Genomic DNA, 26231 nt, shown 5'->3' on the forward strand with positions numbered 1-26231 from the left:
ACCACTGTATATCATCTATTATATATATACTAGGGACTCTGCCCTTGCTCCTCTGCTCCCCAACCCCACCTACTCCCTTTTGCCAAACCCCCACCCACGTTGCTAACTCCCCACCCTCCACAACTGAAGCCCTCTCCCACAGCTCTTTCCACTCACGGTGGGAAGGTTTAACGGGGGGGGACCCTTCTTGCAGCGGCTTGGCAACCTGAGCAACTTGCAGGGCCAGGGTCTCCTCACCCTTCCATTAAACTTCACTGTGGGTGCATTTCAGCTGGGCTGGGCTGGCATTTCTCACAGTGTAGTTGGTTTAGCTGTCCGCCTGCAGAGTGTGGTGACATTTCACATTCTTGTGTGTGAGCCAGGGGTGCCAGGTTCCCCTCGATCCCTGTTAAGTGTTAGAATTTAATCAAGCATTAAGAGAGTGGCAGATGCAAATGGGTGGAGCCCACCCTGAGCTCTGAGTTGGTGGGCAGAGACAGAAGTGCTTTGAGTTTTTAGGATTTTGGTCAGCTGTGGCATGTTCCAGGAGAAAAGGCTGGCAGCCCGTTAAACACAGCAAGCAGAAGCAGAGAGACAGAGGGGCCGTGACTGTTTTCTGCCGGCATTCAAAACTGGCCACGAGAGAAGCAAGAGCCTCTTGGAGTGTAATGCTTTGAGCCCCTCCATCATAGGCTGAGATTGTATATACTGTATGTGTAAATAATATTTTGTAGGTTGCTCTGGATTCCTAAAGGACGAAGGTTCCCTTCAATAAATAAACAGCGTCCGATTTGTGATTTAGATTGCCGTCCACCGGCCCCCCGCATGCATCAGCATCGTTCCACAGGATCTCCCTCTTTGCACTGGTCCTCCCCCTCCGCTGTCTTCCAACGCAAGTGACGCGCTCAGAGGACTACAGGACGTCCCCTGCCAGCTGCAAAGAGGCACGGGCCAGTGACATTCCACCTTGCTCTCGAAGCCGGCCTAGCCTAACAAAGCAACCAATCGTGGCTCCCCGGGCACCACTGCAACCAATCGTGTAACGCCGCCTTCTTAGGCTGCCGGCCTATCATGGCGCTAGTTCCGCCTCCATTCGCCCGGGAGGGCGCTCTAGGTCGGTGTCTGAGGCAGGAATCCTCTCTGCTCCCCTCTCTGTGGTTTGGCGCGTCGCTCAGGCCCCGCCTCCTCGGCGCGAGAGAAGGGAAACCACCAGGATTCCAGGTTCGGTTCTGCGCATGGGCGCTAAGCGCCCCCTCCCTTTTCCTCCGCACGTCGGTCAAGTGACGTCCCCGCCGGCTCCGCCCCCCGCTCCGCGCTCTTTTCCCGCTAGGTGCCTGTTTGCGACCGCCGCGCTTGACGGCTGGTGGGCTCTCTCCCCCTCCTCCCTTTGCTCGCTGGTTGTCAGGGCGGCTCGCTTTACGGCCCGGCGGCGATGGCGGAGGGCGAGCGGGCGGAGAACGGCGGCGGCGGCGGAGGGAGCTCCGGGCGGCCGCCTCAGGAGGGCGAGCCGGGGGCGCTGGAGCGGGCCGAGGCCCTCAAGACGCAGGCCAACGACTTCTTCAAAGGTAGCGCCCGGCAGGGAGGAGGAGCCGTGAGGGGAAGGGGGCGGGGCACCTTGAGGGAGGCAGGAGAGGAGGGGCGGAGCCGGGAGGGGCGGGGCCATGGGAAAGGGGGCGGGGTTTGCCAGAGGGGAGGAGCCAATGAGGGGCATATGAGTGAAGAGGTGGCCAATGGGAGGACTGGGCTGCTTTTGGGGAGGGGGCTTTTTGATTAGAGTTTCCTCTAGGAAGTGGGGGCTCCCAATGTGGGGGAAGAGATGGGGGGTGGAGTGAGAGAGGGGCCTCCTGTGCCACCCATGGGGGTGGTTGTGTGAGAGAGGTCTAATGAGGGGGAGCATTAATAATAATATAAAATTATTTTTAATTGCATTAATTTCCTGTCTTCTCCAAAGAGCTCAAAGTAATCTGCATGGCTCCTCCCCCTCCCCTTCCTACGCTTCCCGTCGAACCCCCACAACAACAACAACCCTGTGAGGTAGGTTAGGCTGAGAGGCTAAAGCTGGTCCCTAAGGTCATACCCAGTGAGCTTCCTGACCAAATGGGGATTTGAAGCCTGGTCCTTGTCCAGAGCTCATAATCTGAGTGCCATATTTTGAAAATCAAAAGAGAGGACACATTTGCCGACTTCTGTTTTAGCTATGGACCTCTGTGATGACTCTTATTTTACACACCTGTGAAAAAGAGGACGTGTCCTGGAAAAAGAGGACATATGACACCACTGGCTCCATTTGATGGAGGAGGAGGATTCGAGGAAGATGCTCCCTTGGGATGTGTGTGGGGAGGGGGGCTCAGTCAGTGAGGGAGGAAGTATGAAATGTGTCCTGGGGTGGTTGTCCGCAAGAGGGTACATGGGGTAGAGGGCATAGAATCATAGTATTGGAAAGGATCCCAAAGGTCATCCAGCTCAACCCCTTTGGCTGAGCGGCGAATTCGGCTGCAACAGCATCCCCTGATAGGAAGCCAGACAGCTCCTGCCTTAGAAACCTGCAGTAATAGGGAGTTTATCACCTTCTGAAGTACATTATTCTGCTGTGGAATAAGCTCCTGCTGTCAAAAGGCTCTTTCCAGTCTTTAATTGGAATCAGCCATGTTTGTAATTGGAACCCATTGGATATTGCAGCAAAGCAAAGGACTTACCGGTAATTTTGGCTTGGAAGTAAGAAGAGTCCTCTTGGGGCAGAGCAACTTATGGGAATACAGGTCTGCCTACAGTGGCTTCCTTGGAAGGTTTTTTTAGGGATGTTGGTGGCTTATCTGTGGTTCCAGGGGGGAGAAGAAGGGTAGTTAAAGGGACCATATAACTTTCTGTGACTTGAACGTGTGAAATTGTCCATAATTGGGTTCTTGATGTCCCCTAGGTAGGAAAAACGCCAGGCAAATTGTTACATTAAACCTGTTAATTGCAAGCAAGTAGACTTTCTACTTTCCATCCCATGACACACGGTCTGTCCACTAGAATGATCTATTCAGGGGGGAAAGCATTGTGATCAATTTGCAGGATTAGCATTCAAAGGGATCCTAATCTCTTGAGGTGGCAGCAGATTTGCAGAGTTTTGCAGGCATTGCTGAACAGCAGGCTGGATCCACAGCACCCAGTGAGGAAGTAGATGGCCTTGTTGAAGAAGTTTTCTTCCCAATAACTTTCTTAGGAGGGTTGAATCTAAGATGAATGGGGAAATTCTGGCTGAGTAAGTGGTGGAGGTGTGTTGTTTAGGAGAGTGTAAAGGAGTGACCCAGATTATTAGAGCAAGTGTGATAGCTCAGGTGTAGAACATCTGCTTGGCATGCAGAAGGTCCCAGGTTAAATCCAGGTAAGGCTGAAATCCTGGATTGCCACTGCCAACCAAGACTGGGCTAGATAGACCAACGATCAGACTTGGTCCATCTTCCCATTTTGGGATATGGCAGAATGGGGTTTCCTTCAAGTAGGCCTCTATGAGCTCTTGTTCTTAAGCCTCCAACACCTTCCTTGAGACCTGGCTCTTAAGATGGATTTGGGAGGCTTTCCTGCCTTCCCACAGCCATGATGCTTAACCTTTCATTGTGCCCTCGGGTCACATGATGACCAACACTGTAATTAAACAATCCAGGCCTCTTGGACTCTGTTGCATTTGGTAGAACCTCTGCCAACTTCCAGAATATGGTTCTCTTTTAATCCCCTGTGATGTTGGCTCATGCCCTGAAACTCAAGATGTTTTTATAGCCTCGTAATTCTGGCTTCTACGGATCGATGGAGACAAGTGAGGACAGCTTCGCATATATGGAAATGTGCACATTTCTGTTTATTTTCTGGAGTAATTCTGTCTCTTTATATTTTGTCAAATAAGCTGCACTAACTTGCCCCACATTCACATGTTTGGTTATTTTCATTCAGTAGAGCCGTAATGTAATCTTGGTTTCTGTACTCACTGACATTGCATACATAAAACGCATAACTTGTAATTTGTTGGGGGAAATTTGATTGTGTCGTCAGTCTAGCATTATTTCCACCCTAGTTCTAACTTTAAATCCTTAAGGCAAATCAGAATCTTTGCTTCTGGCTGAAATATCTGTTAAACGTTCAGCCCTTCCATTTTGTCACTCTTTATCACCCTGATTCTGGGTACAGAAAGATGTTTAATGGTACAATCCTGTCTACTCAGAAGTCAGCCCCATTGACATTGTTAGAAATTAGCTGGGCTCTGGGCGCATTTTGTGGCTGGCATGGGTCTATATGTGACCACATGGTGATTTCTGGATGCCAGGTTGGCTACTGATATCTCCATCTGGCTGGTTTCTCCAGCTTTCTTAAGCAAGTAAGCAGAAAAGCATATTTAAAGAGGAGTATGTTTGTCAATGAGAATGTCCCCTCCTAGCTGCCCCAAGAGAGAGGAGTCATTTCCTTCCATAATTTCATTGGCCTCCAAGGTCTGTTTAACAGCTCGTTCCTATGCATGCGCCCAGTGGGACTTGCTCCTAGGTATGTGTGTGCATGGTTAAAAATGATTTTAAAGGAAAAATAAGCTCCTGGTACAGGAGTGGGTCCTGGTTGCCTTTGCTGTGGAGAGAGCAATAGCAAATGCTGTCCATCCTACGTTGAGACCTGTTTGAGGAAGGGGAACCAGCGCCCCTCTGTATGGAGTGCCCAACTGAAGACCTTTCCAGGCTGTAAGTGGAAAAGCAAAGCATGGAGCTGCTTTTAACAAGCGTGTTTGGGGCGCAGGAAGTTGGTACGCTGCTTGTTGTGCTGTCCAAAGCTCTGCACCCATTGGCATTTTACAGCTCACCAGGTTTGTGGCTTAGAGGTGGTGGATCAGTCTCATCAACCTTTCTCTCTGGAGGGGGCCTGAGGACGGTTGTTCAGCCTTAGAGGGTGCTGACTATCTGGATCCATTGCAGTCTGGCTTCAGGCCCAGTTATGAGACGGAAGAAGGCTTGCTTTGCCGGTGGATGACTTTACACCTGAGAGTGGGCCAGGAAGATGGAGTGAGGAGTGCTGCTCTTTTAGTTCTCCTGAACCTCAGCTCCTTTTGATACCACTGCCGTTGGTATCTGCCTGGATTGTCTGTAGGGGCTAGACTTCGGAGGCTCTTCGGTGTTTTGCTCCTTTCTGGACGGGCATACCCAGATGATGGCGAGGGAGAGCTCTTGCTTTTTGCCCCTTAGATTACGGGGTTCCAGGAGTCTGTATTATCCCCCTGCGCTCTAACATCTACATGAAATCACAGAGGGGAGTCATCCAAAGGTTTGGGCTTCCATTTCACCAGCATGCTGATAACATGCAGCTATGCTTTTCTTGTCCCATCTCTGATCGGGTTGCGGGATCCCTAAAACCATGTCTGGGTGCTGCTTTGAGATGGGCGAGGGCAAAGAAACAGAGGTTACTTTCATGCAAGAGGGAGGGGCTGCAGCTGTGGAGGTTTATAGTGAAGCTGGATGGGGGAATGCTCCCCCCAAAGACCCACCCACCTCTTCAGTTTGGGAGTAGCCAACAGTCCATCTTACCAGTTGCAGTGTGGGGAGGGAAAGTCTGCAGAGTGGACATAATAGGAACAGCAGAAACACATGAGGAATGGAGCACCTGTGGATCTGCATTTGTTTCTGATTCTTTGGTGATAAGGAACAGGGTTATTGTTGTTCCTAGATGCCTCGGGGCTTGAGTAGCAAAGGAAGCTGCTGCACAGTCATGTGTCTGCTTACCATACAGCTATCTATCTTGGTCTAAACCAGCTTCCACCAACCTGATGGGAGTCATACTCCCATCTGGAGACCAGCAGCTTGGGAGAAGCTGGTCTAAGCTATTAATGTATTATCTAGAGGTGACCTTGGGCCATGTTCAGGCCGAGGTCAGTGTCTTTCAGCGGCCAAGAAGCTAACATCAGAAGGGAGCTAAAATGCGGGTTCTTCTTGAAAGAAGAATTGTAGAGTTGGAAGGGACCGTGTGGATCATCTAGTCCAAACCCCTGCAATGCAAGAATATTTTGCCCAATGTGGGGCTCGAACCCATGGCCCTGAGATTAAGAGTCTCGGGCTCTACCGACTGAGTTATATGCACTGCGTGCCTTTCTGCTTGAATATTTAGGTGAATTGCACCAGTTAGGTCCCCCTTCCCAGGGTGCCTCTTCCTGTCATGGAGGAATGCTGCTTCCTTTTGACAGAAAAGAGGAGAACTATGGGATATCCCGACCTGCTTTTCCCCAGACTCTTTGTCCTCTTCATGCCAACTTTGATGACTTTAAAAGCAGTTTAGACATACAGTATTCATGCAAAGCTAAGCAGGGTCCGGTATGGTTGAGATCCCTGCATTGCAGGGGGTTGGACTAGATTGCCCTCAAGGTCCCTTTCAACTCTGTGATTCTGTGCGTAGCCCACTCCTGTGTGTAAACAACACAGGTGAGCCTTCCACGGATTAGCTTCTCGCGCCTCGCCTTTCTTCTCTTTCTTGTTTGAATAACAGTTTTTGTTTGTCGCTTTGTTGTGCGTTTTTGTGCTTTTATATTTTAAACTGCCCTGTCATCTTCGGATGAAGGGCAGTATTGGAAATTTAATGAAATAATAAAAGCTCGGCATCTGTTTAGTTGCACCTACAGGCTCCGTAGCCAAAGGGTTGCTTCTGGCGACATGCGTTGGCTCCCTGATAACAGCCATTTCCTGCCTGTCTTCCCCTCTTCTCCCAGCAAAGGACTACGAGAATGCCGTGAAGTATTATTCCCAGGCCATTGAACTGAACCCCACGAACGCCATCTACTATGGCAACCGGAGCCTGGCCTACTTGCGGACGGAATGCTATGGCTATGCCCTGGCCGACGCCACCAAGTCCATTGAGCTGGACAAGAAGTACATCAAAGGCTATTACAGGCGGGCCACCAGCAACATGGCCCTGGGCAAGTTCAAGGCAGCCTTGCGGGACTATGAGACGGTAAGCAGGGTGGTGGCTTTCTCCTCTTGAGCATCTAGGGTTGGCGCGATGGGGTGGGGGCATGTTGCTTCACATGGGGCTAAGCTTGCGAAGCCAGTGTCAGCTTTGAATAATTCCTCGGAAGTCCACAAATCTTGGCTCAGCTTTCCAGCAAGCCATTATTTGTGGACAGTGCCAGACCACCACCACGACCTTTTTCCTTTTCCAATCCTGCTACTCAGACAGAAGACTTGTGGGAGGAGTGTGGCCTTCTCTCCTTCGCACGAGAGTGTGGCAAAGGTAGGAGGCAGCAAAGGAACCTCTTTTGAGCAGCATAGCAGATTCCTGATGTTCCATGTTCTCCAAGCTCCAGGACAGAGTGAGAGAAGACACATGTCCACACACACACACACTGAAATCTTCATTTCACTAAGAATGCCCAGATGGCATTATTGTTCTGGGCAAGATGGGGAAGGGCGATTGTGATTGGCCACCCAGCACTTGGCTTTGTGGAGCCCTGACAATAAAAGGTAAAAAGGTAAAGGACCCCTGGAGAGTTAAGTCCAGTCAAAGGTGAATATGTGTTTGCGGCTTTCATCTCGCTTTCAGGCCAAGGGAGCCGGCATTTCTCCACAGACAGCTTTCCGGGTCATGTGACCAGCATAACTAAGCCGCTTCTGGTGCAACAGAACACCGTGACAGAAGCCAGAGCGCACGGAAATGCGTTTACCTTCTTGCCGCAGCAGTACTTGTTTATCTACTTGCACTGGCATGCTTTCAAGCTGCTAGGTTGGCAGGAGCTGGGACAGAGCAATGGGAGATCATCCCATCGCGGGGATTTGAACCACCGACCTTCTGATTGGCAAGTCCAAGAGGCTCAGTGGTTTGGACCACAGCGCCATCCGCATCCCCAGCCCTGACAATGGTCAGAGACGAAAAGAGTATCAAGTTCAGGACAGAATATGCAGGGGTTTGGGGGTGGGGAATGCTCTGTCAATTTATCCCCTCAGAGGTGCTAAGAGTGGAGGGGCAAAACCCCCGAGGTAAACGTAGATGGCCTCCAGTTTCAGCAGAGTGATATAAGCCCACCCTATCCAGTAGCTCAGCAGCTCAGGAATGTTCATAAGCATTCCATTTGCTCAGAGGTTTTTAAGAGTGTGTGGCAGACAAGGCCTGCGGACAAGTGGAGCTGCGTGTTGTTGGTTGGGAAGGTTCCGGCAAGAAATGGAGCGGAGGCGGCAAAAAATGGATACAGCTCCATGTGCCAACATAGTGCATGTGAGGACATTGTATGTTTTTTGTGATGGAGAGCAAAAGGAGGAGAGAAACATATCAAAGTAGCTTGTTTACAACCTGACTTCATAGGCCACATTTCAGACAGTTTACAATATCTTGTAAATATAAAGTAATAACTGTAATACAGCATAATAAAATTGTTATCCACTTAATTTTGAGAAATTGGTGTTGTGCACAAAGGCTCCGTCGTGAATTTACAAGATTCCCAACTTGTAGATGATGAATATATATAAATTCCCTCCTCTGCCCTCAGGTTGTCAAGGTGAAGCCGAACGATAAGGATGCTAAGATGAAGTATCAGGAGTGCAATAAGATTGTGAAGCAGAAGGCTTTCGAGCGGGCCATCGCCAGTGATGAGCACAAGCGGTCTGTGGTTGACTCCCTGGACATAGAGAACATGAGTGAGTTTGTGGCAGCTGTGGCAGGGGGAAGCTGTTACAGTGGATACTGGGGGAGGGGGGGGTTGACTGTGGCCTGACTGGGGCAGGGTGCTCAAGGTGCAGCTGAAACCCAGAGGAGAGCTTCCAAGCTTTCTGCTAATCCACACGAGACATCTTCAGCCGGGCTCTAATCAGTACCCCATTGCTAAAGTTTCAGGCATCAGCCGTTCTGACGGGTGTTTTAACATGCTCTGTGCAGAGACCAAACCCTCATAGTAATGCTCACAGGCAAAGAGAGGGCTGCAAGAGGCAGGAACAAGTCCTCTGGTGGCATGAAAGATGTACCACAGGGCCCAATTACCCAGCATCCTTTGCGTAGTCTCTGATTTGGAGCATGGCCCATGATCATATGTATTGTCTCCTGTGCTCACTGCTCTTAATTGCTTGTCTCCAGTTTCTTCCCAAGGCTGTGTGCTAGAGTAGATCTTTTAACTGCTGGACTCGAGCCCATGGTTCTCAAACCTCCTGTGCTCAGGAGTCTCTGCATATCTGCTGTGGAATTCTTGCATATTGCAGAGGATTCTGGGTCATACTCCAAGGTGCTCACACAGGACTCTAGCATTGCCCTGCATCAGGGCTGGAGTCAGATGCAGGTCAGCAGGAAGACGCAGAATCGGTTGTCAGTGAACTCAACTCTTTATTCAAGGAAATGGCATACAACTCAGCAACACTTCCCAGCGGGTCTTGTCCCCATAGAGCAGTTGCCAGGACTGAAGGTTCCTGCCTTCCACCCACTCTAAGGCTCCTCCTCTCCCGGATGTTGCCCAAGCAGTCTTAAACTGTGCCTGCACACCTCTGGTCTCTGTTCTGCCCTCCTCATTATTCTGTGCATTCTTGTCGCAGCAGGAGAGGGAGACTCCCTGAATTCTCCAGCAGCCTCTTGACCCCCTTTCCTCTGCTTCAGCCTCAGAGTCTGAACTGCTCCCTGTCACAGGTTCCTCCTGCTCACTAAACCCTGTTGTTTCTTCAGTATCCCAAGGCTCTGAGCCATCCTCCTCTGGGATTTCCCTGGGGGGTTTTCCTGCTGGTGCCTCCCACCATTCCTCCTCGTCCACCCAGTTCCTGACACCCTGAGTGAATAGAGGGTGTGCTCGAGAAGAGGCCCACTGCCTTCACCCCTGGCAGAAACTGCAGGAGAAAAAATAGGTTACGGCAGGCAAAAGTATCTACCATTACTGATCTTTTCACTAGGAAATCCTGGGGATTCTCTAGAACTCTGTCTGAAAGATAAGGACCAGAAGGAAAGAGATCAGGCTTGTTAGAAGTCAAAAAGCAAAGGCAACGAGGAGGTCTCTGACCTGGTACAAGGCTAAAGTGGTTTGCAGCCACTTCAAGCTTCTGTTGGATGGAACCCCTTTTTAGCTTGTTCGGACCCCTGCTTGTTATGGTCTGGATTGGGGGCCGCTGCCATCGTCAGGCAGCACCAGCTCCTCATCCCAGCATCCCTCCTTTCCGAGGAAGCCCTGCCATCCTCAGGCTGGTGACTAATGCCATTTCACACGGGAGGCTGCGCCAAGGTTTTTCTGCCAGCGCCCGAAATAGATCAAGATCTCTGATCATAAATAGATCCCTGGCGTGGAGAGGCTTAATCAGGAAAAATAAATAGACTGGTCTTCTCCTCTGTGGGCCAGCTGCTGGCATGAGCCATGTCCCTTAATCTCACTGTCTGGACTAAGCCACTGCACGGTTTCATCCTGTGGATTCTGCATTCAAAGCTTATTTTTGCAAACAGGGGCCTTCCTCACACCTCCTGACATTTGGAGCTGGAGGGGAAATTGCTGTCCCTCGAGTTTGGCAGTTCAGCCCAATTAGTGGAAAGGCTTTTCAATTACAGGAAGGGAACCCTGGCAAGACACTTTGGTTTTGCAGAAACGGCACTGTTCTGAGGTGAACACGCAGGCACTTGCCCGCCTCCACCTCAGGCAAACAGTTGGTAGAGCATGAGTTCTTAATCTCAGGGCTGTGGGTTCGAGCCCCACATTGGACAAGATATTCCTGCATTGCAGGGGGTTGGACTAGAGGATCCTCACGGTCCCCTCCAAATCTATGTTTCTATGATGGTTTCTGGGGATCAGGTGTCCTGCCCACACTCTGGAAAACTGGTAAAGCAATATGCTGTAGCAGAGGGCAGCTTCTGTCCCAGGGAACAGTCTTTTGGGGGGGGGGTGTAGCAAGAGACTCCTCTACAATCAGTAACAGCAGTGGAACTTTTCTGAAAGTTGGCGTTTCCGTCCCGCTGACTTTACCATTTCCCTGCAACATTCCGCTTCGGGGATGCGGTATCCCTTTGATTCACAGAGGTTGAGAGTCCCAGCAAGGCAGACTGGGACCCTCAGTGCACCCCCAAATATTGCTGGGCTGCCACTTGTTCGCTTCAATCAATGGAATTGGCATGACCACAGGTGCTACATAATACCCATTCCACGCTTGTAAGAATCTGATCGTTTAGTGTAGCCTTGCTTGTGCTTTGGAACTCCCTGCCTGTTGATGTCAAGCAGTCGCCTTCAATGAATTCTTCCTGAATTCAGGGTTCAACTTTCCTTAGGTCAGAATTTGTATTGTCTGGATGTGTTATTTTAACTAAAACATGCGGTACACCGTCCTGGCAATGGTTTCATTTTCATACGTTGTACGTCTTTTATTTTAAGAATTTGATTTAAACAAAGATTTGTGCTGGGAGGGGGAGAGAAGACGAGTCATAAACATACCTGCTCGTAGATCTCAATAGCTTTCTGGTACTGCTCCAGCTGAGCTGCGCAGGTAGCCACTTTCAGCAAACACTTGTTTGCTAGAAACATGCCTGTTTAGTCAGGCCCGCCCAGATGCTTAAAAAAGCCGGTGTGAAGTTTGATCTGTTTTTGTATAGGCAACGACTGTTTTGCATGCGTCGGTGGAGCCCGTCTAAGCCTGCTCCACCCTGTTCTGCCCCCACCCCACTCAGCCCCTGTCATGCCCCTGGCATGATGTGTGCGTGCACCGTCACGAATCAGTTGGAGGCGCCTAACAAAGTCATTGCCTGTATTTTAACTTACTGTATATTTTGATGTCTTGTAAATTTTTCCTGATTTAATGGTTTTACCTTTTTAGCAAACCAGTTTGAGGTTGTTGTTGTTTCTTTAAAAAACAAAGAAGCGGTATATAAATTTTATGAATTAAATAGAGCCCCCAGTTTGAAGAACAGTGTCCTAGAACATGCAGCACGCAGGGCATTCCTCAGCAGAGAAATTGACACAGATGGAGGACCTTAAAAAAAAAAAACTTTTGAAAACCGCTGGCCTTTTGGGAAGAGAGACTTTCCCCCTTCCTCTCCCTTATGTCTGAACAGAAGGACGGAAGCACAAGGAGGAATAATGCACTAGGCATCCCGAGAACATTGAAGGGAGGGCAATGAGGTGCCCAGCTTTGTCTACTTGGAACTTTTAAAAACTCTTCTGCCAGAAGGAAAAAGGCTCCCAGGACAGCTTGGGATGGAGCCATTTGTGAAATGCAAGGGCCGGCGAGGTATTGAACCCGCAGTTGCTTACCGGTAACACAGTGGGTGTTACCTGGGTGGTCGCTGGGGGTGCCAAGGGGCAGGTGGACTCTTCCCCCCCCCCCCCCGGTGTGATGCTAGGCTGGCCTTGTGTTTGCTTGCTGCCTCTCCACCCACTTCATCTTCCTGCTTCCCCAGCCATTGAAGACGAGTACAGTGGCCCGAAGCTGGACAACGGGAAAGTGACGCTTGCATTCATGAAGGAATTAATGCAGTGGTACAAGGATCAAAAGAAGCTCCACAGGAAATGTGCCTATCAGGTAACTCCTCTTCCACCTCTTCCTCCCTTGAGAGCCGCCCCCCCCCCCCGGGCTGCAGAAACGCTGGGTTCTCTATGCTATGGCATGGAGCTGCAAGAGGTGTAAAGGGTTGCTCTGAGGGGATCGTTGCAGCCTGCCCTTAACTGAAGGCATATCTCATGCAGACTACATATCCCAGCAGGCCATTGGCTGTGGTTGTGGGCCACAACCACATGACGTTTCCGCCAGGTACGCGTTTACAGTGGTACCTCTGGTTAAGAACTTAATTCGTTCCAGAGGTCCATTCTTAACCTGAAACTGTTCTTAACCTGAAGCACCACTTTAGCTAATGGGGCCTCCTGCTGCCGCCACGCCACCAAAGCACAATTTCTGTTCTCATCCTGAAGCAAAGTTCTTAACCCAAGGTACTTTCTGGGTTAGCGGAGTCTGTAACCTGAAGCGTTTGTAACCCGAGGTACAACTTTATGCCTCCCCTGCTCTTCCAAAGGAGGCCAGGACGGCAGACAGCTGAACAGGCTTTTCAAATCATTAAGAACATTTAAAAACAGTTGCGCATATACTCCCAGCTAATAATATCAGGGTTAGGAACGGTATCTTTCAGCCCGCAAATGCCTGAGTGAACAGGAATGTTTTTCAGTTCCTCCTGGATGTCGTTAATGAGGGAGACAGGTGCACCTCACTAGGGAGGGCATTCCACCAATGGGGAACAGCTACTGAGAAGGCCCTGTCCCAGGTCAGCTCTCAGCAGTGCTGGCCGGGGCTGATGGGAGTTGTAGTCCAAAACCTCTGGAGGGCAAGAGGATGGCGAAGGTTGATCTAAGCTACTGTATATTGCTGCGTATAAGACTACTTTTTAACCCAGGAAAATCTTCTCAAAGGTCGGGGGTCATCTTATACACCGGGTCGTATTTCTTAAACGGCGAGTATATCCCAAACGCTATATTTTAACTGGAAAAGTTGGGGGTCGTCTTATACGCCCAGTCGTCTTATACGCCAGAATATAATCCAAGCCATACCCACTGGAAGCTTCGACTCTTCTTCCCCGTCCCGTCCCCCCTTGATGTAGTGGTTAGAATAGTGGTTTTCAAAGGGTGTGGAAGGTGAGGATGGTGGGAGGATTCAAGGACAATCAAAGAAACATTTAAACATTTCAGTGTAGCATAGGATAGTATAATTTTTTAGCAGTAGTTGTAATACCCTGCCCATCTGGCTGGGTTGCCCCAGCCCCTCTGGCCCAGAGGAAAAACATTTGAGAACCACTGGGTTAGACTGCTTGTGAGACCAGGGTTGAGATCCCCACTTGGTCCTGAAGCTCCCCTGGGTGACTGGGTCAGTCACTGCCTCTCAACCTAGCCACCATTGCAGGGCTGTTGTTTGGATAAAACGTGGAGAGGGAGAATCATGTGCGCTACCTTGAGCTCCTTGGAAGAAAGGTGGTATATAAATGTAATAATAATTTGCATTCATCTTTCTTCTCTGCCACCGTGCCTGTATGTGCTCTCTCTCTCTTGACTGACTGACTGACTGACCTCTCTCTTCCTCCTTGCAGATCTTGGTGCAAGTGAAAGAGGTGCTATCAAAACTCCCCACCCTAGTAGAAACTACGTTAAAAGAGGTGCGTGCCTCTCTGTGTGCCCAAAACGTTTAAATTGAAAGCTGCAGGTCTGGGCCTCCCTCCTTGACAATTCTTTTCTTCTCAGAACTCCCCATTTGGGGGGCAGGGTAATATATTTATTGATTTTTAAATAACATAAAAAATTCAAACCAGAAGGGAAAAGGAAACATACAAAGAATAATATCTCCAAAGCAGTTCCTCAGCTTCCCTGCATTACAAAAAGACAGGGAGCTGTCAAAAAAAAAATTCACTCTAGAATACTGCTCTGTAGATGCGCAGGGCAGTAACCCTGTCTTCTTCAGTCATTACATAAGACATAAAATCAAAATCACCTGCAGTCTTACTATTTCTCCTTCTGGCCTGCGGTTCTTGGGTTGCATTTTCCCATCAAGGCCTGAGAGATCCATTCTGCAAATAGATCTCCAGGTTTTCAAAACTCCTTGAACTGCCCGGCAGTCGTTCTTTCAAAAGTGTCTGCGCTACATCCCACCCTTAAGAACTTTTAAAGTTCCATTAGCTTGAGAGTATGGTGAATCCCTGGCCATAGGATGCCGGGATTCTGAGAGAGATCATGGCTTCCTAAGTGATCTCTCTCTCTCTTTCTCTCTCTCTCTCTCCCCCCCCCCACACACAGAGTGCAGCCATGCCTTGTTTTGTGACTGCTATCCCCATGAGCCACCACAGCAGCACAAAAGTTTATCCACATTGCAGGCTCAGACTGCTTTTTGCTGTCATCTCTGCTGTTCCTTCTGAGGAAATACTGGGAATAATCATGAGAGCCTAGGGCTCTTTTGGGGGTTTGCCAGCAGATCTGCAGCGCTGTCATTCTGCAAAGGAGGCCAGAACAGTTAAAAGAGTCTGGGTTGGCGTACACCGCCTGCAAATTCTGTGGGCAACCCATCTCTTTAAAACAGGGGCGGGGAGTCTCCTGGGCTTTCCAGGCACTGCTGGATTCCCAGCTCTCCTCAGCCCTGGCCAGCATGGCCAATGGTCAGAGTCCAGCAACCTCTGGAGCAGGGCACCTCTGCGCAGGTTCACCACGCCAGCCCTATAGTGCCCTGTGTAGATTTCTTCTTTGTGGGATAACACGTGATGTCTTGTGTGGGGAAATCCAAAGTGTGGGAGGAGGAGAAGCATCCAAAAATAGTTGGTTATAAATAAGCATTATCTGGCTGAGCTTCACGCCTCTTCCCTCTGTTGTCTTATTCTGCCTCCCCCCCCCCCCCCCGCTTCTTTTTTGTTCCAGACAGAGAAAATCACTGTCTGCGGAGACACCCACGGACAGTATTACGACCTCCTGAATATATTTGAATTGAACGGGCTGCCGTCGGAAACTAATCCATATGTATCCTTTCTTGCCACTCCTCTAGGGCCACTGTAGGCCTTGTTCATCTGTTTCTCCTCCTCCTTGGGTAGAAAGGGAACTGTGCTGGTGGGTTCCTGACAGGGGACAGATGGACGGACTTGGAAAAGGGAGAAAGGGCAGGGGACATGGGGAGCAAGGAGCGGCCTGTGCGGCTTCCTGTTATCCCCCCTTCTCCGCACACCCAGATGTGAGGGAACTGGCCTGCTGGGGGAAAACACTTCCTTCCATCCAGGAAAATTGTAGGCCAGTTTGTAGAACTTCTGTGTACATCTGAATTTATCTGGGAAAAAGATCTTGGAGGGTGCCACCTACCTTCCCTGCAGACCTTTTCTCGGGTGCTAAGATCTTGGTAACTTTCAGAAACCCCCAAGATTTCAAGGTGTGTGTGTGGTGGCCCAGGTGAGGGCCTTCTCTGCTGCAGCCCCTAAATTGTGTGACTTCCGCCCACCCACCCTGGAAGTGTGTCTGGCATCTTCACTATACAGCTTTTGGCAGATGCTGAAGACACACCTCTTTGACACCTGAGATGTGTTTTTTCAGGGCCCACCCGATTCCAGTGGCTGTTACTTGCTTTAAGCCACTTTTAGTACTGAATGTTAAATGGTTGACTCCCACCCTGGGACCTGCTGATTAGGGGCAGGTAAAAAATGTGTTGCTGCTGCTTAATTAATTTGTTATGAATTAAGAAGTAATGCTCATTCCTCCCAATCCTCTTAATTTTTGGTGTAGGCAATGTGAAGACTTTCTGAGCTGGAAATCTCACTTGGAATTGCCCTCTGGCCAGTGGCCACTGCCACATATTTTGTCCATGCATGCTCAGATTTCTCTCTCCAAATGTGAGGGATAGAAACTTTTCCCTTCCTCCCCCCCCCCTTTTGCCCTCTCCACTCCCTGTTGTTGCTATTGAACGTTGAGGCTCCCAAGAATTCTGTACAGGCTCCTGGGATCCACATTCGGGTTGCAATCCTAGATGCTCTTACTAGAGAACATACCCCCCTGAGCTCATGGGACTTACTTCCATGTAAACATGCCTAGGGTCATGCTTTCGGAGCTTGTTTTCAGAGCCTCCCTAGAACCACAGGAGCTGGAATGTTCTGGAGGTTCATCCAGGTGAACCTCTCTCTTCCCTCCCTTTCATTTTGTATTTTTGCTCTGAGGGCAGGATCCTTGCACAGCCAAGTTTACCTGCTTCTGTCATTGCTCCCTGACCTGAGCTCTTCTGAAGCCACGTTTGGTGCCTGCCTTCATTGCCACCCTCTGCCCCATCATGGCAATCTGTCCTTGAGTTTGTGTTTACCTGTCTTGCTTGCCCTCCAAAGAGCTCCACACAAGGCGTGGCATTTCTTGGGGAAGAGATGCATCAGATGACAAGAAGGAAGCTGTGGGGGGCGGGGGGCGGGAATCCACATGGACCCGCCATAGGAAGGCTGCATTTTACGGTTTTTTCCCTTGAGCACAGCTGCTTCCCCACCACAGATATTCAACGGGGACTTTGTTGATCGTGGCTCCTTCTCCGTGGAGGTGATACTGACGCTCTTCGGTTTTAAGCTGCTATATCCAGATCATTTCCACCTACTTCGAGGTAAGAACATCAAAAGAGCTTAGTTCTCTAATGTTTTGGTTCCCGAACGCTGCAAACCCGGAAGTGACTGTTCCAGTTTGCAAACTATTTTTGGAAGCCAAACGTCCGACGGGGCTTCCGCGGCTTCTGATTGGTTTCCAAACGTTTTGGAATTCAAATGGACTTCCGGAACGGATTCCATGGTATGACTGTAATATCATCAGCCCTGGAAGTTTGTGGGTGGGAGGGAGAAGCTCTTTTCTGCAAACTCGAACCAAAATCCCCCTTCATTTTGGCCTCTTAACTCCTCCTGCTCTCTAGGGAACCACGAAACCGACAATATGAACCAGATCTATGGGTTTGAGGGAGAGGTCAAAGCCAAATACACAGCCCAGATGTTTGAGCTTTTCAGCGAGGTCTTTGAGTGGCTACCTCTGGCGCAGTGCATCAACGGCAAAGTCTTGGTGAGGAGCCGGCAGCTTGGGTGGGGGGCTGCAGCTCAGCTGAGCACTCTTCGTGACCCTTGCTATTCTTTCTCCTCTTCTCTCCCCCCCCTCCCCACTTGTCCTGGATAGATAATGCACGGTGGCCTCTTCAGTGAAGACGGCATAACGTTAGATGATATCAGGAAGATCGAGAGGAATCGGCAACCTCCAGATTCGGGTGAGCAGTGGCGGGGTCAAAGGGCTGGAGTGGAATGATTTGTCTGGTGGGGATTGGGTAGCCTTGTGTACCCATAGGAGCAAAGCAAGCTGCCTTACAATGAGCCATACGATTGGTCCATCTAGCTCCATATTGTTTGCACTGACTGGCAGCAGCTGCTCTCCTACCTGGAAATGCTGAACCTGGGACCTTCCTTGTGCGAGGAAACTCTGGACTAAGCGATTTAAACAGGCATAAATTTGCACGGGGGGGTGGGAGACTGTTCTGAGCCGCAACAAAAGCAGCTCTCTCTTTTTCGAGGATGCACATGTGTAGCGTGAGTCACGGCACACACCATCTGAGAAGAGGCATCCCCTTCTCTTCCAAGAGGACCTCTTTTAAGATGGCACTTGCCACTTGCACTTATTTTATGGCAAATTATTAGGAGGGAACGAGGATGGCTTTTCCTGCCGTGGAGAAGGGGATCTTCGATGGGTTGTCTCTCCCACAAACTCCACTAGGACGCTTTCTGAAAATGAAGAAATGCTTACCGCCCTGTGTGGGAGGACAGCCCCCCCCCTTCACTTCCTTCCTGCCTAGCAGGTTGTGGTTGCCCTTCTTAGAGGGGGGAGTTACAAATTTCCTGTCTTAATTCACTAGGGGCACCTTTTGTTAGCTTGAACCTTTTGGGGGGTTGACTGGCGAATCTGACCGATGTAGTCATCTAAAAGTTTTAGGTTTAGCTGTCCGCCTGTTTTCTCCACCCACCTACTGTCCTGCTGTTGCTTCCCCTGACTTTGAGGAGCAGAAATTTGGCAGGCGGAGCTTCCCTGGCATAGAGACAAAAGTGATGGGGAAGACTGCTGCCAGTCAGCTGCTGTTAAGAAAGAGAAACCATGCTTGGAGAAGAAGAAAAAAAGAGGTGTAAACCCTAGATCTGAGCAGATTAGGGGTAGGGCAGAATGCCTGAGAGTTGACTCATGGAATTGTAGAGTTCGAAGGGACCCCTGCCATGCAGGAATCTCAACTAAAGCATCCATAGCAGACAGACATCCAACCTGTACTTAAAAACCTCCAGTAAAGGAGAGTCCAGTAGGCTGGTGGGAGTTGCAGTCCAACATCGCTAGAGGGCACCAGGTAAGTTGGCAAAGGCATGTACAATAAGAGCTGTTCGGCAGTGGAATTTGCTGCCAAGGAGTGTGGTGGAGTCTCCTTCTTTGGAGGTCTTTAAGCAGAGGCTTGACAGCCATCTGTCAGGAATGCTTTGATGGTGTTTCCTGCTTGGCAGGGGTTGGACTGGATGGCCCTTGTGGTCTCTTCCAACTCTATGATTCTATGTTTAATTCTGTGATTAATGGATGGATTGAATTTATATCTTGCCCTTACCTCCCCAAAGAGCCCAGGATAGCAGGAGGAAGCACCATTTAAAACAAAAGCAAAAAATTTGAAAACTGATGAAAGCATTCTCAAAACGACTGCAATTAAGAACAGCTAAAAGCAGTTACAATTAAGAACCATTCTTCCACCCAGTGACTTTAGGGTTGCCCAGAACAGTAGTCTTCAGCCACCACGTGCCTGAGTGCAAACAGGAACGTTTTCAAATTCCTTCTGAAAGTTTATGATGATGGAGAGTCTGGCGCACCTCACTAGGGAGGGCGTTCCACAACTGGGGGGCTGCCACAGGAAAGGCCCTGTTACGACTCAGCACCAGCCAGGCATCCCCCAGTGGTGGCACCACCAGCAAGGCCTCACCTGGCAATCGCAGAGTCCGAGATGGTTGATCGGCAGTCAGCTTGCAGCCAACATTGGTGCCCACCAGCCACAGGCCTCACTTTCTGTGTCTGCGTTGTTTCCCGCTCATTTATTGAACTCGCCTTCTTCTCATTTGCAGGTCCCATGTGCGACTTACTCTGGTCAGACCCTCAACCCCAGGTAGGTCTTGCTTTGGTGAGACTCATGAGCTGCGTGCCCATTGCTCCATGACTACAAGGTCTCCTGTTTCGGATGCTTCCCTGATTTCATTCTTCATCTTGAGATCTCCCTGGGCATTTTGACCGGGTGGGGAGGGACAGTAGCATGTCCCTGGGACTAAATTACTCTTGGGGCCTGGTAAACGATTTTGTGGAGGAGTCTGTCCCTTGCTTGGCTGAGTGCTGTCTTCAACGTACAGAGCGGCACCACTTCTGGTACAGCCTTCTCTATCCTGCCTTATAGAGCAGGGTTCTCCAAACTTGGGTCCAGCTGCTTTTGGACTACAGTTTCCATCATCCCTGACCACTGGTCCTCTTAGCTAGGGATGATGGGACTTGTAGTTCATCAACAGCAGGAGACCCAAGTTTGGGGAACTCTGCTGCAGAGGTTATATCAAGAGCCCTTCTCGGTTTTGACTGGTTATGTCTCCGGAGACAGATGGATGCCAGTGGATTTCTTGGTGTCGCCTGCATACTGGGCACCTGAACCCCCCCCCCCAAAAATCTCATTTTTATAAGACTGCCGTTGCACCCAAGAGTGTCTTTCTCTTCCCCACCCAGAACGGCCGGTCCATCAGCAAGCGTGGCGTGAGCTGCCAGTTCGGGCCCGACGTCACCAAAAGCTTCCTCGAGCGCAACCACCTAGATTACATCATCCGCAGCCACGAAGTCAAGCCCGAAGGGTATGAGATGGCTCACGATGGCAAGTGCGTCACTGTCTTCTCTGCCCCCAACTACTGGTGAGTGTGCAAGGGGTAACGCTGTCGTGGTGGTGCTCTATACTTCCTATTTTTTTAATATAAATATATTTTTATTATTTTTTATTACAAAAATCCAAAATACGCCTCGTTATATCCATATCAAATCACAATACCAAATCAAATATCAATTAATCAAATATCCAATAGTATAATTTTGGTGGCCCCCCACATGCTAGAATTACAGGTTTAATTTTTTAAAAAAATTCTGCTTCCAAAGTCTTACTTGATATAGTTGTATTCCAATCATAATAATAGTCCCTTATTCAACAGCTGCAATATTTATGACTTCTACTCGTATTAACGCATCCAATAATTTATTAGTCCACAAGTGAAGATCTATATCAGGCATCCCCAAACTGCGGCCCTCCAGATGTTTTGGCCTACAACTCCCATGATCCCTAGCTAACAGGACCATTGTAGTCCAAAACATCTGGAGGGCCAAAGTTTGGGGATGCCTGATCTATATCCTTACTGCTACGTGTAATAATTATTTGTCTGTATTTTCTTCTTCTTTCTTTACCAAATATTAATCCATTATTCCAAAAAGTCCTATATCGCTCCAGCCGTTCTCTCTCCTCTCAGTTGTAGTTGCAATATAAATACATCAGCCTAGGGAAAGAGTTACTGGCAGGTGGTGCTCTACCTCCGGCTTGGACGGCTGGGGCAGGAGGAGAGCCTGGTGGCTGGGTCCAGTCTGGCCTGTCTAATCCAGGATCCTGTTCTCACAGCGGCCGACCAGAAGACGGGAAGACCGCAAGCATGGCCTGAGCACAAGAGCCAATCTCTGCTGCGGTTTCTGGCAACCAGCATTCAGAAGCATTTTCTGCCTCCGACAGTGGAGGTGGAACTTAGCCAACAGAGGGCAATGGCAGCCATTGACTGGAAAGCAGAGAGTGCTGCTCGGAGGGCAGACTGGTTGAATGCAGAGGAATGGTGGCAGGAACCAGCTGGGGAACCCCCAAGAAAAGAAGTCTCCGAGCCTGGGGAGTGGTGGTGGGACGACGTCGAGGGGTCACAAGGGAGAAGGCTGGGAGGAGAAAGTGTTGGAAGCTGGAGGGTTAACAGAGGCAGAAGCTGAAGCAGGAGGCCAAGAGGCAGAGAAGAGTAAGAATGGTGAAAGAGCCAGGGGGTCTTCCCCCTCCTGCTGTGACAAACTCTCCTTCTCCACCCTTGTCTCCCAGGCCAGGACCAGGAGAGGCATGAAGAGAGTGGAGGAGAAGTTAGCTTCACGCAGGTGTAGTCTCAGATAGATTGGGAAGGCTCTGGAGAGGAGACTTAGGCAACTGTGGGGAGCGGGGACCTTCAGTCTCAGCAACTGCTTTGTGGGGGCAAGAACTGCCAGAGATGTAGGCCTCACCCTCCTGTGCAGATCCTGTTTGTGCTGATAAAAAGTTAACTCCAGCTGGCTCAGTGTGGTTTTTTGCTGGCTCGCTCCTGTCGGGCAGAGAGAGGTTGGAAGCTCTTCTTTAACAAAGGCTGCCTTCCTCGGAGAGGGACGCTGGAAGACGCCTTAGGTTGGTGGGACACTTAGCCACCTGCTGTCTGCTTTGATGCGCAGCTCCTCTCCAGGCTCTTAGGCAAAGAAAGGCCTAAATCAAGGATAGAGAACCCTTCTCAGCCAAAGGGCCTTGTTCCTTTCTGGGCAGCCTTTCAGGGACCACATGCCCTAACCTAACCATACTTGTAAGCTTGGCAGTGCCCCAAATTTTGATCCACCGTTCCTCTGCTTTGGGTCTTCCTGTTGTGCCTATCGGCCTGTTAGCCCCCATAACGTGCAAAAACTGTTCATGCCCTCCCTTGATGGCACTTCACGCCTTTTCGGGGGGGGGGGAGGAATCCTGATAACCCTGAGAAAATGCTGCACTAACCCTCTTCTTCCCACCCTTTCCCCCAATCTTCTCTTTCCCAGTGACCAGATGGGCAATAAGGGTTCCTACATCCACTTGCAAGGCTCAGACTTGCGGCCGGAATTCCACCAGTTCACAGCAGTGGTGAGTCCTTCCTCCACTGGAACGATGCGCTTAGCGGTCACACTCAGCTCTCAAATGCGCCTGCACCGATGCCCCAAGTCCCTCCCGCTCCCTTCCTGGGATCTTGCCACGCAAACAGGCCTTTAATCTCAGGGCCGTGGGTTCGAGTCCCACATTGGGCAAAAGATTCCTGCACTGCAGAAAGTTGGACTGGAGACCCTGGGTGATCCATTTGGCCAAGTCTGTTTGTATTCACAATCCTGAGTTGGCACAAGTTCCAAGGTTTATTACTGGCAAAAGCTGTTGATTTTTCTATGAATTACTTACTGAACACGTGAAGACGTGTGTGCATGTTCAGGAAGTAGTCATGTAAAAACATGCTGTCAGTTTCCTTCACCCTTGTTTTTGTAAGAAGGTGTAAAAATATTTTTCACGCAGGTATCACTGGATCAAGTGTGTCGGTTTTGTTGAATTAGTTAAACCAAAAAGCTTTAATTGGATTTGGAACAGTTTGCTACAATTCTGAGTGGTGCTTTCGGTGGGGCAGGGGGCACTGGGGAGGAGTTTATGGAACCAAGGGGACGGGGACCTGATTTGGGGGCCCCTGCTCTAGAAGGGGGTGCACCTTTGCTAACCAAACTTCTCCTCCTCCTTCCCCAGCCTCATCCGAACGTCAAGCCAATGATGTATGCCAATTCGCTGCTGCAAATGGGGATGATGTAAGCTGCCCTCCACCTCTGCCAGCTCGCGCCCCACCACCCCCACCTTCTTGCCAGGAGACCCTGCGCTAGGCAAACAAAAAAACCCCTTCCTTCCTTCCTTCCTTTTTTTGGGTTACATTTCCTTCCAACATCAGCCTTCACTACAAAGCAAGGGATATTTTGGCGGGTGGGGAGTTAAGCCTGAGCATCTCCTGCAGGGTGTGTGTGTGTGCTGAGGACTGCATCTGTAATACCCCCGCCCCCACCCCCAGAAGGCAGGTACTGTCCCAGGGAGACCCTCTCCTTTGCTAGTGTTGTGTGTTGCACGCAGGCAACACGAGAAAATGGCAGCCAGAATGTTAGATAACATTTTTTTTAATATATTGGAAGACTGTATTTATTCCTTACCTACTCTGATTTTTTTCCCCTGCCTGCCCGCTGGCTCTCCTTCATCTTTTCTCCAGCTTGAAAGCACTCACGATTCTGCAACCCACCAGCCTAGAGGAGTGAGGCAGAGGTTGAGGGCTGCCTTTGCCACCCTCTCCCCTGCCCCTCCTCCAGCTGATGGCTGTTGTCCTGGAAGATCAGAGCTCGACTCCATTAGGCGTGTGCAAACACACCCAACCCCTGCCACCTTTCCCGGAGGTTCTGCGTCGCTGCAGAGAAACTGTCCAGTTTGCCCAGGCGCTCAAAGTTCAAGGGGAAGAGCTTCACCCTTACCTCTGCCTCTTTCTTGTGCCGCCTTGTCATAGCGAGAAGGGATCTGCCATCTCTGGGCAAAGATGGATCCTAGCTGCCCGCCAGCTCCAACCCACCTACCCACCCCTCTTTGTTGTTCCTATCATGTTCCCAGCTAGCCTAAGCCGAAAACCCCAGGAGAATGTGTAGCCTGTTTGCATGTTTGCGTGTGTGTGAATTTTTCCATCCAGATGCTAACTGTGGATTAGCCTCAGCTGGGCTATTACTGGCCACCACCACCACCCAGCTCAGTACAGAGCAGGGGGGGCGGGGGTCTGGTAATTTTGAGGTGGAGACAGGAAGGTGTTCAGAAAGGGCATTCGGGAAGTGTGTAGGGTTGACCCTTGGCTTTCGGGGCCCCTTCATTCCAGCCTCGCAGGGATTGTTACGCGTTCCGGGGAGGGAGAAATTCATCTGGGCATTTTTACGACTCTCCCGTCTTGAGATCTGCAGGCTTTGGGGATTCGATTGGCCGGGGAGGGGGAGTTAACACCGCTTCTGGGGCTTTGATCCTCTCGAGATCCTTCTCGACCTCTTCCCTGTGACTGATTTGGAGGGATCACTCTTTTAGTCCAGGATATGCTGCTGATGGGATCTCGGGAAGGCCAGGGTCCTCTCTCTAGGGCAGACCTTCCAATTCTGATATCGCACAAACTCGGTTGAGAGAGAGAGAGAGAGAGAGAAAGCTCAATCTCAGTTGGGCAGCGGAGATGAGCAGAATCTGCCTTGTGGTTCCTGGTTTCTTCCTGGTTGGTTTTATTTCCTTCCCCTAGCTCAAGCGTTTTAAGTTTTCGTCGCCAGAGGATAAAACTGCTTGGGGGTGGGGGAATCAGGCCTGAGGGGACCAGCTTTGCCAAAGGGCTGAAAAACTGGGAAATGGAAACATTTGGTGGGGTGGGTTTTTTGTTTGTTTGTTTGTTTTTTGTTGCTCCTACTTCCCCCCCCCAAAAAAAAACACTCACACCTTCTTGGGACCTCCTCTTCTTGCTCCCGCTCTGGCAAGGCATCATCATTTCAGCTTTTCCAAACTGAAACGAGGCTGCTTTCTTCCCCTATCGTGGCCGAAAAAAGAAACCAGCGAATATTCCAGAAGCACTTTGGATGTTCTTAGTTCCATGCTGACCATGGAGGGTTTTTATACATCCAGGATTTCCTCTCCACTCGCCCTCCTACCTATTTGAGCTATTTTACTGTCTGTAATTAAACAAAAGATGTTAAAATAAAGTAACTATTGAAAGACCTGCCAGCTTGGGTACAGCCTCAGTTTTTTCCTTCCCAGACGTTTCATTCTTAAAACCCTAAGCACCTCAGGCCCCAAATATCTGGAAGATGGCCTCCTTCCCCACAGGCGTGCTCTGGTATGTTAAGATCAGCAGAGGAGGGTTCCTCCTCCCTCTGAAGCTCAGGGGGGCAGGTTGGGAGAGGGCCTTCTCTGCGGCAGCCCCTAAATCAGTGATTATTGAACTTTGGTCCCCAGCTGCTGTTGGACTACAACTCCCATCATCCATAGCAAGCAGGACCAGTGGTCAGGGGTGATGGGAGTTGTAGTGAAACAAGATCTGGGGACCCACGGTTGAGAAACACTGTCCAAATGTTGGAACCCACAGAGGTGAGTCCGGCAGCTTCGTAATACAGCTGTCGACAAATGCTGAAGACGCACGCCTCTATCCTGGCCTTTTACACTTGGGTTGTACATTTTTAGGACCCACCTCAAGCTGGTTGTTGTTTCAGACTGTTTTTAACACTGCTTTAACTCTGTGGCCTTAAGGCGAAGGGATTATTATTAATTGTTGAGTCACTTTGAACGTCACCCTTGTTTTCAGTCCAGGGTTCCCCAAACTTGGGTCTTTGGCTGTTTTTGGACTACAACTCCCATCATCCCTAGCTAGCAGGACCAGTGGTCAGGGATGATGTGAATTGTTGTCCAAAAAACAGCTGGGAATGAAAAACGCTGCTTTAGTCAGAGCCCATTGGGACATATATTTGAGGGGGGAATGTTTCCCTCCTTTGGGGGTCAGGGATGAGAAGCCCATAGCCCCCATCAGCGTTTGCCATTGGCCATGTTGGCTGGAACTACCAAGAGGTGGAATCACTATCAACATCTGGAGAGAGACAGAGACTCCAGACATCTGGCTTTGGGGCCATTATGGATAGCGGGCAGGGACGGATTGAGACCTTTAAGTGCCTGGAGCACTTGAAAGATTTTGGTGTCCCTTTACTGTATATCTCTAATTCAAAACAAATAATAATAAACCCTAAAGGGGGGGGGAGTATTTTTCTAAATGAAACAAAACGTACCGTAAGCTGGAAAATAATGTTTACCTTTGTAAACTTCTGCTTTATTTATATTTGAAAGAAATTCCTCCTTTTTCTAATTGCAAAGTCTTTGATCGGATCTTCAAAACTAATCTCTCGTCTTCTTTTTTTAAAAAATATTTTTTGTTAAAGATTTTTTGAATTTAAT

At 49.7% G+C, this 26231-nt stretch overlaps 1 protein-coding gene across 1 annotated transcript; it reads left to right on the top strand.

Annotated features, from left to right (window-relative positions):
- Positions 1–1300: 1300 nt before the first annotated feature.
- PPP5C (protein phosphatase 5 catalytic subunit) lies at positions 1301–24926 on the top strand. The gene is made up of 13 exons (XM_035119566.2): positions 1301–1544; positions 6695–6936; positions 8465–8612; positions 12322–12443; positions 13993–14058; positions 15305–15403; positions 16901–17006; positions 17307–17449; positions 17561–17648; positions 19519–19559; positions 20159–20337; positions 22268–22349; positions 22989–24926. Exons 1-13 carry the CDS (start codon positions 1412–1414, stop codon positions 23049–23051), a joined length of 1512 nt encoding a protein of 503 aa, XP_034975457.1. The 5' UTR covers positions 1301–1411; the 3' UTR covers positions 23052–24926.
- Positions 24927–26231: the final 1305 nt, after the last annotated feature.

Source organism: Zootoca vivipara, chromosome 6, assembly GCF_963506605.1.
Source record: "Zootoca vivipara chromosome 6, rZooViv1.1, whole genome shotgun sequence".
Classification (NCBI taxonomy): Eukaryota; Metazoa; Chordata; class Lepidosauria; order Squamata; family Lacertidae; genus Zootoca; species Zootoca vivipara.